Source organism: Rhinopithecus roxellana, chromosome 9, assembly GCF_007565055.1.
Source record: "Rhinopithecus roxellana isolate Shanxi Qingling chromosome 9, ASM756505v1, whole genome shotgun sequence".
In the NCBI taxonomy this organism is placed as follows: Eukaryota; Metazoa; Chordata; class Mammalia; order Primates; family Cercopithecidae; genus Rhinopithecus; species Rhinopithecus roxellana.
Window position 1 is genome coordinate 72,605,319 of NC_044557.1, and position 15,286 is coordinate 72,620,604.

Genomic DNA, 15,286 nt, shown 5'->3' on the forward strand with positions numbered 1-15,286 from the left:
GTTATCATTTAAGTAGGAGCCTGACACATAGAAGTAGTTTTTAAGGAGGAATAATATGATATTAGTACTTGAAGCGTTATTAGTGGTTCTCATAATCTGCTTATTTTCCTGGTTAAGAGCATGATCAGTTTCTAAACTGATTGTTGCCTTCACTGTAATGTCGTTGTTCTTCTTTCAATCCGTTGTTACTGATTAATTTCACTTCATGTTATTAGATGACACTAATGAAATTATTCAAGAAAACACATTGAAGACTATATAGGCCATTCATTATAGCCCATTTAGTATAAATAATGTAATTACTACTAAACTCTTATTTTTTTCAGTTTTGTCTTCAAGAGCTAAGAAGACAGTTCCCTGGCAGCCACAGAGTCAAGCGATTAACAGGCATGAGATTTGAAGCCATGGAAAGGTAACCAAATCTTGTCAACAGTTTAGTAGGATCACTCCTATTAAAACTGGCAGGCATGGAGCTTGTTAATCATGGTGGTGTTAATTTTTTTTTTTATTTCAAACATTCTAGAGTGTGTGAAATACTGTCTCATTATGGCTTTAATTTACATTTTTTGATGACTAATGTCATTGAAAACTTTGTCATGTCTGCTTAGATATTCAAATAACTTCTTTTTGAAGTATCTTCTTTAGTCTTTACCCATTTAAAAAATTGGGTTGTTTCACCTTTTTTACTGCTGATTTGTGGGAGGTCTTTATATATTCTGGATAAAAACTTTGTCAGATATATGTGCTGTGAATGTTTCTCCCTATTCTCCTGCTTGAATATTTTATTTTCTAAATGGTGCCTTGTGAAGTAGAGAAGTTTTTAATTCCGATGAAGTTTAGTTTATCATGTATTTTTAATCGTTAGTGATTCTTTTGTCCTGTCCAATAATTGTTTTCTAATATCTCAACAATATTCGGTAGTGTTTTCTAGACAGTAGGAACAGTTAAATTATGATTATTTTTAGTTCATAAGAGTGCTTTCAGACTATTTTTCTTTTTGCCGTCTTTTAAAATTTTATTTTCAGTACTTCTGGATGATTGTGCTGTACAGTTCAACTGTGTCCTCATATTCTGCCTATTACGTCTATTACTAACAAAGGAGTATGGAAGTCTCCAACTTTAATAGTGGATTCATCTATTTCTCCTTGCAGTTCTATTAGTTTTTGCCTCACGTATTTTGATGTTCTGTTGTTCGTCACATAATATTAAGGGTTGTTGCATTTTTCTTGAGAATGAGCCCTTTATATTATGTAATGCCCCTCTTATATCCCTACTAATTTTCCTTGTTCTGAAGTCTGCTTTGTGTGAAATTAATATAGCTCCTGAGCTTTCTTTTGATTAGTGTTACAGCATATCTTTCTCCTTCCCTTTATTTTTATTCTGTTGTATCTTTATATTTTGAGGGTTTTGTGTAGACAGCATTTAGTTGGGTCATGTTTTTAAATCCACTTTGATAGTCTGTCTTTTCATTGGTATACTTAGACCATTTACATTTAAAGTGATTATTAATATAGTTGTTTCATTATCTGCCATATTCATAACTATTTTCTGTTGATCTTATTATTTTTTCTTTTATCATTTGTTTTCTGCCTTCTCTGATTTAATTGAGGCTTTATAGAATTTCATATTTTCTCTCTCTCAGTATATCAGTTATACTTCTTTTTATATTTTTTAAATAGCTGTCTGAGAGATTACAATGTGTATTTAGAACTATCCAAGTCCACTTTTAAGTAACACTATACTGATTCACAGTTTGTTGCTGTTACTATTTTGAGCAAACTTATCTGATCAATTAAGAATAAGAAAAAGATTTTATTTTACCTTTATTTATTCATTTTCTAATGATCTTTTTTTATATATTAGAAACTTCCAAAGGTTCTAACCAATATTATTTTCCTTTTCTCTGAAGAGCTGCTTTTAACATTTCTTGAAAGGCAGGTCTGCTGACAGCAAATTGCTTTAATTTTTATTTGTCTGGAGTATATTTCTCTGTCACATTTAATGGACAGTTTCTCAGGATACAGAATTCTAAGTTAGTTTTCCCTCAGAACACTTTAAATATTTCCCTTTACTCTTTCCTTGTTTGCATGGTTTCTGAAGAGAAGTCTGATACAGTTCTTATATTTGTACCTGTATAAGTAATGTGTTTTTTTCTTCTGGCATCTTTTAAGATTTTCTCTTTGTTTTTGATTTTCTGTAATTTGAATATTATATGTGTAGGTGTAGATTTTTTGGTATTCTGCTTGATGATCTTAGAGCTTACTGGATCTGTAGTTTTGTGTCTATCATAAGTTTGGGAAATTTTTCAAATGTTTTCTATATTTCTTTCTTCCTTTTTTCCTTCTAATATTCCATTACATATATGTTACATCTTTTGTAATCATACACACTTCTTGGATATTGTGTTCTATTATTTTTCTCTTTTTATTTCAGTTTTGAAAGTTTGTATTGATAATTCTTCAGCCTACTGACTCTTTTGGGTTATGCCCAATCTACTGATAAGCCCAAGCCCAATCAAAGGCATTCATCATTTCTTTTGCATTGTTTTTGATTTCCAGTATTATCTTTTGATTCTTTTTTAGAGTTTGCATCTCTGTTTACATTACCCATCTGTTTTTGCATCTTGTTTACTTTTTGCATTAGAGTCGTGAAAATACATATCATTGTTTAAATTCCTAGTCTGTTTATGCCAATACTTCTACCATATCTACATCTGGTCTCCTGATGCTTGTTATGTCTCTTCATAGTTTGGCTATGTGTGGCTAGTTTTTACTTTTGTACTCTGGACAAATTGAATCAGTATTTTTTTAAGGGAAATTTTCTCTAAGTACTATATACACGATCTGCTTTACTTAACAAAATAAAACTGTAGTGAACGTTTACTGTTACATGAAGATGGAAGACTTTGGTAACAATTATAAATACATTTAAAGCAATTATAAATGCATTTAAATTAAAAGATTAAAGCCAGTTTAATTTTTTTCTGTATTTACTATTTATCAGTATATTTTTAAGGTAATAATTGTAGATGTTTCTTTTTTATTTTAAATAGATATGATGATGCTGTACAACTATATGATAGGATTTTACAAGAAGATCCAACTAACACTGTAAGTTGGCAGATTGTCTTGAAAAAAATTTAAAGTTTAATTTATTTATTTATTTATTTATTTATTTATTTATTTTTTTTTTTTTTTTTTTTTTTTATTATACTTTAAGTTCTAGGGTACATGTGCATAACGTGCAGGTTTGTTACATATGTATACTTATGCCATGTTGGTGTGCTGCACCCATCAACTCGTCAGCACCCATCAATTCATCATTTATATCTTGTATAACTCCCCAATGCAAGCCCTCCCTCCTCCCCCCTCCCCCCTCCCCATGATAGGCCCCAGTGCGTGATGTTCCCCTTCCCGAGTCCAAGTGATCTCATTGTTCAGTTCCCACCTATGAGTGAGAACATGCGGTGTTTGGTTTTCTGTTCTTGTGATAGTTGGCTAAGAATGATGGTTTCCAGCTGCATCCATGTCCCTACAAAGGACGCAAACTCATCCTTTTTTATGGCTGCATAGTATTCCATGGTGTATATGTGCCACATTTTCTTAATCCAGTCTGTCACAGATGGACATTTGGGTTGATTCCAAGTCTTTGCTATTGTGAATAGTGCCGCAATAAACATACGTGTACATGTGTCTTTGTAGTAGAATAATTTATAATCCTTTGGGTAAATACCCAGTAGTGGGATGGCTGGGTCATAAGGTACATCTAGTTCTAGATCCTTGAGGAATTGCCATACTGTTTTCCATAATGGTTGAACTAGTTTACAATCCCACCAACAGTGTAAAAGTGTTCCTATTTCTCCACATCCTCTCCAACACCTGTTGTTTCCTGACTTCTTAATGATTGCCATTCTAACTGGTGTGAGATGGTATCTCATTGTGGTTTTGATTTGCATTTCTCTGATGGCGAGTGATGATGAGCATTTTTTCATGTGTCTGTTGGCTGTATGAATATCTTCTTTTGAGAAATGTCTGTTCATATCCTTTCCCCACTTTTTGATGGGGTTGTTTGTTTTTTTCTCGTATATTTGTTTGAGTTCTTTGTAGATTCTGGATATTAGTCCTTTGTCAGATGAGTAGGTTGCAAAAATTTTCTCCCATTCTGTAGGTTGCCTGTTCACTCTGATGGTAGTTTCTTTTGCTGTGCAAAAGCTCTTTAGTTTAATGAGATCCCATTTGTCAATGTTTGCTTTTGCTTAAAGTTTAATTTAAAAGATAAAATTAATTAATTGAGAAAATAATAGAAAGATACATAAGGAACTAAGTTTTATATTTTTAATTTGTAATTGAAAGATTATTTTTAATTTTAAATAGTACGTCATGGGCCACATTTTATTTTAAATAGATTTAAGACTCTCCAATAAAATTTGACTTCTCAGCCTGACCAACATGGTGAAACCCCATCTCTACTAAAAATACAAAAATTAGCCAGGCGTGGTGGCACGCGCCTGTAATCCCACCTACTCAGGAGGCTGAGGCAGGAGAATCCTTTGAACCTGGGAGGTGGAGGTTGCAGTGAGCTGAGATTGCGCCACTACACTCTAGCCTGGGAGACAGAGTAAGACTTCACCTCAAAAAAAAAAAAAAAAAAAAAAAAAGACTTCTAGAAGATACCTTATTAGAAAAGGGCCTAGTTGTGATTTGGAAAGAGTAGACTATGTGTTTGCATAAAATATTTTGAAGTTTATGAAATACTAAATTGTTTAATTTGTGCAGTTTAATTTGTGCAGTTACTTTTTAGTTGTCTTAATGAAAAATAAAGCCATTTCAGTAATTAGTATATGGAATTAATGAAGGCATTTTATTTTGTTTTTGCTTTTTGCTGTCTTATACATGAATAAGAAGAAACATACCCTTTTAATTTAGTGTACTTTTGAACAAGTATATTAGTTTATTGGATAGATTATTTGTTCTAAAGATACCTATATAGTAGTATTTGTTTGAAAAATACCCTGGTGAATTCTGTTTTTAATGTTGAGAACATTATAGGTTATTGCCATAATAGCTTCCCTCAGACTTAACCTTTTAACTAAAAAGTTACAGAGAGACTTTAGATAATATGTCAGTCATTTTAATGTTTTATGTCATTATTTCCATGCACACATATGCCTGCTAAAAGAAAATAAGTATTTTTAAAATTTTTAAACAAAAACCAGGTTGAGTTTTTTTTCTTTTATAGAAGGAGAAATTGTTATATTAACACAATAAAGATGCATGAAGTTTTTCTCTTATTTGGCAAGGATTTCTTTAAAAATAGACATAAAAAAACTTATATAATGTCTGACTGTAGATTTTAAAATGTAAAATGCTTAGTAATTGAACAGCAGTAACTCGATGTCTGTAGTTTCTAGAGCACATTTATCTCAGGCATTGATCATAAATCCCCTATCTCTGCTTATTTCCTTTGATATTCTGTAATAATACTTATGTATTATAGTAGTTGGTATGTTTCTTAAATGATAGTTGCTTACTTTTAATCTTTTCCCACCCCAGGGAGATTTTCTATGGAAATTTCTTAGGGTTTTGAGTGGGTGTGTGGGGGTTTGTGTAGGGATTTGTGTGTCTGTGTGTGTGTTTGTGTGTGTAAGGTTTATTGGACTTACAGTTTCTCATGGCTGGGGAGACCTCACAATCATAGCAAAAGGTGAAGAGAAACAAGTTACATCTTCTGTAGATGACAGCAGGCAAAGAGAGCTTGTGCAGGGAAACTCCCATTTTTAAAACCATCAACTCTCACTATCAGAGACTCACTCACTATCACAAGAGCAGTGCAGGAAGCACCCACGCCCATAATTCCGTCACCTCCCACTGGGTTCCTCCTATGACATATGCAAATTGTGGAAGTTACAATTCAAGATGAGATTTGGGTGGGGACACAGTCAAACCATATCATTCTGCCCCTGACCCCTCCCAAATTTCATGTCACATTTCAAAACCAATCATGCCTTCCCAACAGTCCCCTAAAGTCTTAACTCATTTCAGCATTAATTCAGAAGTCCACAGTCCAACATCTCATCTGAGATAAGGCAAGTCTCTTCCACCTATGAGCCTGTAAAATCAAAGGCAAGTTAGTTATTTCCTAGATATAATGGGGGTACAGGCATTGGATAAATACAGCCATTCCAAATGGGAGAAATTGGCCAAAACAAAGGGGCTACAGGCCCCATGCAAGTCCGAAATCCAGTGGGGCAGTGAAATCTTAAAGTTCCAGAATGATCTCCTTTGACTCCATGTCTCACATCCAGGTAATGCTGATGCAAGAGGTGGAGTCCTATGGTCTTCTATTACGCCCCTGTGGCTTTACAGGGTACATCCTCTGGCTGCTTTCACAGGCTAGCATTGAGTGTAGATTTTCCAGGTGCACAGTACAAGCTGTCGATGGATCTACCATTCTGGGATCTGGAGGATGGTGGCCCTCTTCTCATAGCTCCACTAGGCAGTGCCCCAGTAGGGGTTCTGTGTGGGGGCTCCTGCCCCACATTTCCCTTCCACACTGCCCTAACAGAGGTTCTCCATGGGAGCCCCGCCCCTGCAGCAAACTTCTGTCTGGACATCCAGGCATTTCCATATACCCTCTGAAATCTAGACAGGGATTCCTAAACCTTAGTCTTGACTTCTGTGCACTCATAGGCTCAACACCATGTGGAAACTGCCAAGACCTGAGGCTTGCACCGTCTGAAGACATGGCTTGAGCTCTATGTTGGCCCCTTTCAGCCACAACTGCAGTGGCTGGGATGCAAGGCACCAAGTCCCTAGGTTGCACACAGCACAGAACCTTGGACCTGGCTCATGAAACTGCCTTTTCCTTCTAGGACTCCAGGCCTGTGATGGGAGGGACTGCCATGAAGACCTCTGACATGCCCTGGAGACATTTTCCCTATTGTCTGTGGAATTAACATTCAGCTGCTTGTTACTTATGCAAATTTGTGCAGCTGGCTTGAATTTCTTTTCAGAAAATGGGATTTTCTTTTCTATTGCATTGTCAGGCTGCAAATTTTCTGAACTTTTATGCCCTGTTTCCCTTTTAAAACTGAATGCCTTTAACAGCACCCAAGTCACCTCTTGAATGCTTTGCTTCTTAGAAATTTCTTCCACCAGATACCCTAAATCATCCTTCTCAAGTTCAGAGTTCCACACATCTCTAGGGCAGGGGCAAAATGCCACCAGTCTGTTTGCTAAAACATAACAAGAGTCACTTTTGCTCCAGTTTCCAACAAGTTCCTCATCTCCATCTGAGACCACCTCAGCCTGAATTTCATTGTTTGTGTCATCAGCATTTTGGGCAAAGCCATTCAACAAGTCTCTAGGGAGTTACAAACTTTCCCACATTTTCCCATCTTCTGAGCCCTCCGAACTGTTTCAGCCTCTGCCAGTACCCAGTTCCAAAGTTACTTCCACATTTTCGAGTAACTTCAGTAATGCCCCACTCTACTGGTACCAGTTTACTGTGTTAGTCTGTTTTCATTCTACTGATAAAGACGTACCCTAGAAGACTGGGCAATTTACAAAGAAAAAGGTGACTTACAGTTCCACATGGCTGGGGAGGCCTCACAGTCATGGCAGAAGGCAAGGAGGAGCAAGTCACATCTTACATGGATGACAACAGGCAAAGAGAGCTTGTGCAGGGAAACTCCCATTTAAAAACTATCAGATGTTGTGAGACTCATTCACTATCATGAGAACAGTACAGGAAAGAGATGCCCCCATAATTCAGTTACCTCGCTGGGTTCTTCCCATGATCCATGGGAATTGTGGGATTTCCAATTCAAGATGAGATTTGATTGGGGACACAGCCAAACCATGTGAGTGTGTGTGTCTCTGTGTGTGTGTGTGTGTGTGTGAGAATGTGTATGTGTGTGATGTGTTTGTTTTGTTATTTGATGTGTTTGTTTTGTTGCTGAGAACTTCCATTATTTTGTGAAGATTCACAGAATATAGAAGGTTCAAGGAAAAGTTTTGACAGCTGCAAACCTATCTAATAAAAAATAAAAATAAGAAATAGCTTCTATAAGCTTAATGTAGATACTGAGAATAAAAAGTTAAAATTGGAAAGTTTTTGAATAATTTTCTAATCTTACAATTCTAATAGCTTACCATCTGTCTTAGTTCAACAGTTTCTTAGAAAAAGCACCCATTTTTTTTTTCTGAAGATTTTCTCATGTACTTATTTTTCATTTGTAAGACTTCATTGTGGTTTCAAAGATACTCATTTTTCACTTAGCCATAGATTGAAAAAACTGAAATCAAGTTTTTGAAAACAGCTTCTGAATTTTATTTTTCTCATCCCAGGTTAAAAATCAATATAATTTAATTTTGGAATTAGGAATACAATATTTTAATTCTGTCTCAGTTTACATTGGAAATTTTTAATAAGTTATTTCACTTCTTCAGGATATAAGATAATATATAATTGTTGCTCTGTCTTTGTAGTACCTTTCATATTTTACTGCTTTTTGTGACTTTTAAAACTGGCTAAAAGAGAAATCCAAATGTTTCCTCTCATAGAATATGTGTGAAGTGGTACAGATTGAACATCCTTACGCTGAAAATTTGTAATCCAAAATGCTTCAAAATTCAGCACTTTTTGAAGAATGAAATAATGTCACAGGTGGAAAATTTCACCCCGATCACATGTGATAAGTCGCAGTCAAAACACAATGAAAACTTTGTGTTCTGCACAAAATTATTTAAAATACTGTATAAAATTATTACCTTCAGGCTATGTGTATAAGGTGTATAGGAAATGTAAACCAATTTTGTGATATCTCATGTATACAGAAATATTCCAAAATTTGAAAATATCTGAGATGTGGAGCACTTCTAGTTTCTTTTTTTTTTTTTTGGTGACGGAGTCTCGCTCTGTCGCCCAGGTTGGAGTGCAGTGGCCGTATATGAGCTCACTGCAAGCTCCGCTTCCCGGGCTCACGCCATTCTCCTGCCTCAGCCTCCCGAGTAGCTGGGACTACAGGCGCCTGCCACCTCGCCCAGCTAGTTTTTTGTAGTTTTTAGTAGAGACAGGGTTTCACTATGTTAGCCAGGATGGTCTTGATCTCCTGACCTTGTGATCCGCCCGTCTCGGCCTCCCAAAGTGCTGGGATTACAGGCTTGAGCCACCGCGCCCGGCCACTTCTAGTTTCAAGCATTTTGTATAAGGGATACTCCCTATAGTAACTAAATCCCCTACCAGTAGGTAAACATTTGAGAGCAAGGCGACTTAATTCAGCTTTGCTAAATGTATTTTTTTTTTTTTTTATCAAACATGATCTAGTCTTTTCTCAGTCCCTTCTTTCCTTCTGTAAACATGTATTGAATACCTCTCATGAACCATCAAAGAGTTGCCCTTACTAAGAGTAGAGATACTGTTTTTGTTCCTACATCCTTGGGAAGCACTGTGCTAGACATTGAAGGAGAAAACATAGCCATAAAAGACCTAGAACTAATAAAGTCTATAAGTAGGCTCACTAATATGCAATGGTTAAAGTTACTGTGTAGAAGGCATCACCGTTTCTTTTTCCAAAGCAACTTAGTATCCCAAAGGTGGGAAAGTCCAGTTTTATTCTCATTTACTGTTCTCTGCGTTGTCAAAAAGTGATCACATGACCTTTTATTTGTCTTATGCCTCTGTGTTTCTGGATATCCAGTATAGAAATGAAGTTGTTCATTGAAACTTTAAGCAGCTGTACTTCCTATTCACATGCATTCGTTATTCTTTCAGAGAACATTTGTTATGCTTGCAGTGTGCATGGTAGTGGGAACAAACACAAGGATGAATTAGCCTTTTCTGTGCTTCTGGTGAGGTAGCATGATATGATGAACATGCTATAGACTTTGAAACTGATTTATTCTCTTTCTTTGGTGACTTGCATGAGTTTTGAGTCTGGAAGGCCTTAAAGGAATGAGTGTGACTTAAATGATAGAAAGACATTGTATCCCAAGTGAATGCATGAATAAACCTTAGCATTATTAAAGTACAAGGTCTGCTTAGGAAAAAAAGAATAAGGAAATTAGAATAGAAGTTCCAAAATTTTTTATTTTGAGAGAATGGTGGAATGGCATACCTTCTCCCCATCTTTTTGAAAGCTCTGAAATACTCTATTGAGAAAGTCATACGCATTTTAAAAATTGCGGACAATATAAAATGATATGGTAAAAAAAAAAAAATAAGTCTGTTCCTCTATCCCTGAGTTCAGGTTTCCTCTATCCCTGAGCTCAGGTACTCCTTCTCTTAGGGAAGCCCATTTTTTTTGTTTGTTTTGTTTTTTTTGAGATGGAGTCTTGCTCTGTCTCCAGGCTGCGGCTTAATGCAATCTCCCGAGTAGTTGTGATTACAGGTGCGTGCCACCACGCCCAGCTAGTTTTTGTATTTTTAGTAGCGATGGGGTTTCACCATGTTGGCCAGGATGGTCTTGATCTCTTGACCTAGTGATCTGCCCGCTTTAGCCTCCCAAAATGCTGGGATTACAAACGTGAGCCACCACGCCCAGCCAGGCAAGCACTGTTAATGATTTTTCTATATGATCTTTCAGATATATTTTTTCATGCACAGACAAATAGGTGTGCTTGTGTGTGTGTGTGTGTGTGCGTATTCCTCTGACGGGGAGAATGGCTAGAACTGCAAATGTGGTATAGTCTATGTAACAGTATAGTTTAAAGATCATGGCATGTCATCACATCCTTTACCCTCTTGAGTAGGATTGCATTGTCTTAATGAAAAAGTTTCTTTAACTAAGTCCCCTTGGTGAACCCTTAGGATGATTTTGGTATTTCCTCTCAGAAACAGTTTTTCCACGGATGTCATTGGTGGGATGAATCTTTAGAGGTGAAATGTCTGGGTCAGGAGGTCCATGGATTTTAAATTTTGATTGATGTTACCAAATTTCCTTCTGAAAAGGCTTTTTATTCATCTGTACCCACCTTCTGTGGCATATGAGAGTGCCACTTTCCCCATATCCTGTCACGTGGTATATTATCAGCTTTTTTCTTTTAATAGTCGCCTGTCTAATTGGTTAAAAATGTTATTTTGTTTTAATTTGCATTATGAGTACTGCTGAACATCTTTTAATATTCTTTTTTTTTTTTTGGACAGAGTCTTGCTCTGTCTCCCGGGCTGGAGTGCAATGGCACGGTCTTGGCTCACTGCAAGCTCCACCTCCCAGGTTCACGTCATTCTCCTGCCTCAGCCTCCCAAGTAGCTGGGACTGCAGGTGCCTGCCACCACGCCCGGCTAATTTTTTTGTATTTTTTTAGTAGAGACAGGGCTTCACCGTGTTAGCCGGGATGATCTCGATCTCCTGACCTCATGATCCATCCGCCTCAGCCTCCCAAAGTGCTGGGATTGCAGGAGTGAGAACGTCTTTTAGTATTCTTAAACAACCATGGGATTACAGGAGTGAGAACATCTTTTAATATTTTTAAACCACCATTTGTATTTTTCTTTCTGAGCTGTCTCCTTTTACACTTTTTTCAAATTTCGTTTCTCTTCTGATAAAGATAGGGCAAGGTTCCGGTACTCTGCCTGGTTAACCTTCTTCTCCTCCACTAATTTACTTCTGAGGAAGACAGTATTTTATACCTCTGAGTTGATTCATTGTACAGAGTAGCTAGAAGTACAAAAAGAAGGTCTATATTTGTGAACAACTGGGTAATTTTTAATTTTTATTCTTAGAGAATGGAGTATGAAGTCAAATTTTGATAAGGTAAATACCATCAGTTAGTTTTAGAGACAATGTGTCATCGAAATAGGATATATTTTGAAGGAGATGAGAAGAGATAAGTAATTTGGAGGCTGTTCTTAGGCTAGAGATTATGGGAATCTAAAACTAAGACAGGTGGAATTGGAGGGGACTGGGCTACTGACAGCTTTTGTTATTTATATTACTCCAGTACCAGTTTTGCACTTTTTTTTTTCGGCTTGTGTTTTGAAAATGATTAACTTTTCATACTTTGAATCTTCCTTAAGGGGAAAAAATTATATCCATCGAGTGGGAGAGTGCCCAGCATTTGGTAGGCTTCCAGTGAATACTGTTGAAGGAATGCCTTTCAGAAAGCAGAGTAATTATTGTTTTTTAGTTGATTTCATACTTCAGAAACATCAGATTTTGTTCTGAATTGTGAACTCTGCCTATTGTGATATATCAAATATTTGTAGTTTTATTTATGAATTAGATGTAATTTTCTCTGTGCCAAGGGTAAAGATTTTTTTTTTTTTTTTGGTGAGGGGAGGTGGGGGAGGGGGTTGGTTTTTATTCAGGCTGTCACAGTGGTTAGAGCCACTCTGTCTTCAGAACAGTCACAACACAGGAAATGCATCACTGAGACTGCCTAGAAAAGTTTGACCAGCTAAATCTTATTGCTTAAAATACACATATTCACAAAAACTGATAAATGGTAACATGCCTCACACAGGAATGTATTTGAATTTGCAAATGTCCTGACTGGCTGTAGCACCAAACCCTCCACCAACCCCTCATTCACCTTGAAAACCAGTGTCAGTCACATCTCCCTGGCCCCCTAACTATTCCTTCAATTCCCTATTAAATCTCTGTCTGAGAAAGGTAGCCTCCTGTAGCAGGAACCACACGGTGACGTGGGAATTAAGCCCAGCTCTGCAGGTTGCATTTTCATCTTTTTCGTCTTCTCGTGTCTTGAGGGTAAGATGGTGCAGTAAATCCCACAGTTAACACTCAGCCAGTTCCCCACTGTAACTAGGGAAAGAAACTTGAGAGGGTCCAAATACATCCATTTGATTAGTAGTTAACTGAAAAAGGGTTCATTTTGGTAAAACTTTTTCGCCTTTGAGTCATTTCAATGAGTTATTTGGGATTCTTTAAAAAAGGTAAAGGAAAGGCATCAGAGGGCTTTGACACACTCTGGCCATACGCCAGCCTGCTTGTGCCTGTTGGACTCAGTGGAGGGAGGCAGGCCCTGTGCTACCTCCAGGGCCAGCAAAGCTTTCTCCTGGCAATTCTGGGCAGGGCCAGTGTGTGGGCCACAGCTAGTCTAAGTCTGTCATTGAAGATCCAATCAAGCTCTTGTCTGAAATTCCACCTTCTTCTGTCCCAAGTGGTTGTAGACACCCCCAGGGGTTGGTATGGAGGATCAGGTGCAGCCACGGGAGGCAGACAGGCTCAGAACATGTTTCCCTTTACGGGGAACAGAACACAGGCCTCTGTGTGACTGTGGATAAATGTGCAGGTTGCAGTGATGAGTAGAGTAAAACCTCTTCTTTGAGCTCAGTATCTCTGGTGAGCACAAGGAACTGCAGGCAACAATGCTGCTGAATACACCCGAGTACACAGTCAGACATTTGTTCCATAAACAGTAAGTGTGTAAGACCAGTTACCTTGAGAGGGTATCTTGCTCTGGAAGATGCTTTTAAAATGCCACATTTTTCAGGCTTCTAGGTATAAACCTTGGAGGCAGAGAACCTGGATTCTGCTTTCCTTTTGCTGGTCAACTGTCCAGTTCCTTCTGGGTCCCTGAGTCTGGAGTGAGGCAAGAGGGAGATTCTAGATTGTATTTTGCCTTAATCCTTTAATCCTTTTCTAGGTAATATCTCTTCCCCCAGGTAGCCTATTTAAAATAAAATTTTAAAAAATTGTCTTTCAAAAAAAATTGCTAGCTAGCCCTATTCTGTGTAACATTATAGAAGGCATGTAGCCAATTGGATGAAGATTTATTCATGGTCTTTAAAAGTTTGAAACAAATTATGTAGGTTTCCATTTATGGTTTGGCATTAGTGTATATATATGTATCTTAAGTTGGAAAAATCTTACAGGAGCATGACTCTTCCAATTCTAGTCTTTATTCAGGGTCTAGCTGTCCTGTAGCCACATCCCCTTTGATTGTTTTAGTAAACATCACAATAACCTTTATGCTCACTCCAAAGTTTAAACAATACAGTACTTTTTAGTTCCTTCTCAGCTTTATTTATATTATATTTAGCACATATTTCAATTAAAAGAATGTGAATTCTCTGAAGCCAGGGATTGAACCTTATGTATTCAGTGCTCTTTGAAGAAAATAGAATAGGATCTATGTAGTTGGCCAGTTGATTTACTTTTCAATAATGGAGTACATTGCTTGTGATCATGGTATTCTTTTAGTAGCATGTTTTTCACTATCATACATGGGTTCTTCAAAACTATTGCTGTGTTTTTAATACCTCAAGATTGTTTATTCAGAACATCGATTAGGGCCGCAGACAAATTATTTGAATCAGTGTTGGCTAAAAATCTTCTAAACTTTGTGAGGTCAAAAAATGTAATTATTAGCATTGATTAAGGGATGATATAATTTGTTTAGCGAGCTCTGATTTTGTGAATTTTTGAAAACATTAAAGTATGTTCAGTTAAAAGAGCAGCTTATATGATCATCCAGATTTCTTTCCTACTTTACAACTGAGAAAAAGCTGCAGCTTTCTACAAAGCAGGGTATAAATACGAGGAAAGTGGTGAAAGGAGGAGTGATAGAATTGAAGAAAATGATGATGACGTGATAATGAAGAAAGGTAATGTTTATAAGATATTTACTATGGGCCATCACTGAGCTAAACACTTTACATTTATTATCTCATTATCATAGTCCTTTCAGATATTGTCTTTATTCTGTAGGCACACAAGATCATAGAGAAGTTAAGTGACTTGCCCAAGATTGTACAGTTAGTAAGAAACTCTAGATAGGTACTTTGATTTCAGAAATTAAGGCTCTTTATCATGAGGAAAGAAGCAATGGTAATAAATGGAATTGAGAGTAGGTAGTTAACACATGACAACCAGCTGTTACTCCTACAGAAATTTTATTATTTAAATTTAGTCATTTAACAAGACTGTACTTGCCACTATTGAAGAGTATGTGAAGATGAATAACTTGTTTTTATTTTTAAAAAATCTAAGCATAATTTTTATTGTATAGAATATTATGCTAAGGAAGCTATGATAGAATTTTTTTTTTTTTTCTTGAGACAGGATCTCGCTCTGTTGCCCAGGCTGGATTGCAGTGAGGCGATTATAGCTAACTATAACCGCTGACTCCTGGGCTCAAGCAGTCTTCCCACTTCAGCTTCCTGATTAGCTAGTACTACAGGCATATACCGCCATACCCAAGTAATCTTTTGTTTTTTTTGAGGCGGAGTCTCGCTCTGTCTCCCGGACTGGAGTGCAGTGGCCGGATCTCAGCTCACTGCAAGCTCCGCCTCCCGGGTTTACGCCATTCTCCTGCCTCAGCCT

The 15,286-nt window shown here is 37.0% G+C and overlaps 1 protein-coding gene across 2 annotated transcripts in view; it reads left to right on the forward strand.

Annotated features, from left to right (window-relative positions):
* The window catches only part of EMC2 (ER membrane protein complex subunit 2), a 52,309-nt gene that overhangs the window by 12,544 nt on the left and 24,479 nt on the right, over nt 1-15,286 (forward strand). For both annotated transcript variants that reach the window (XM_010370810.2, XM_030937928.1), the window contains exons 4-5: nt 327-412; nt 3,053-3,110. In XM_010370810.2, the coding sequence (XP_010369112.1) occupies nt 327-412; nt 3,053-3,110 (144 nt within the window). The remainder of the gene's footprint in view (nt 1-326; nt 413-3,052; nt 3,111-15,286) is intronic.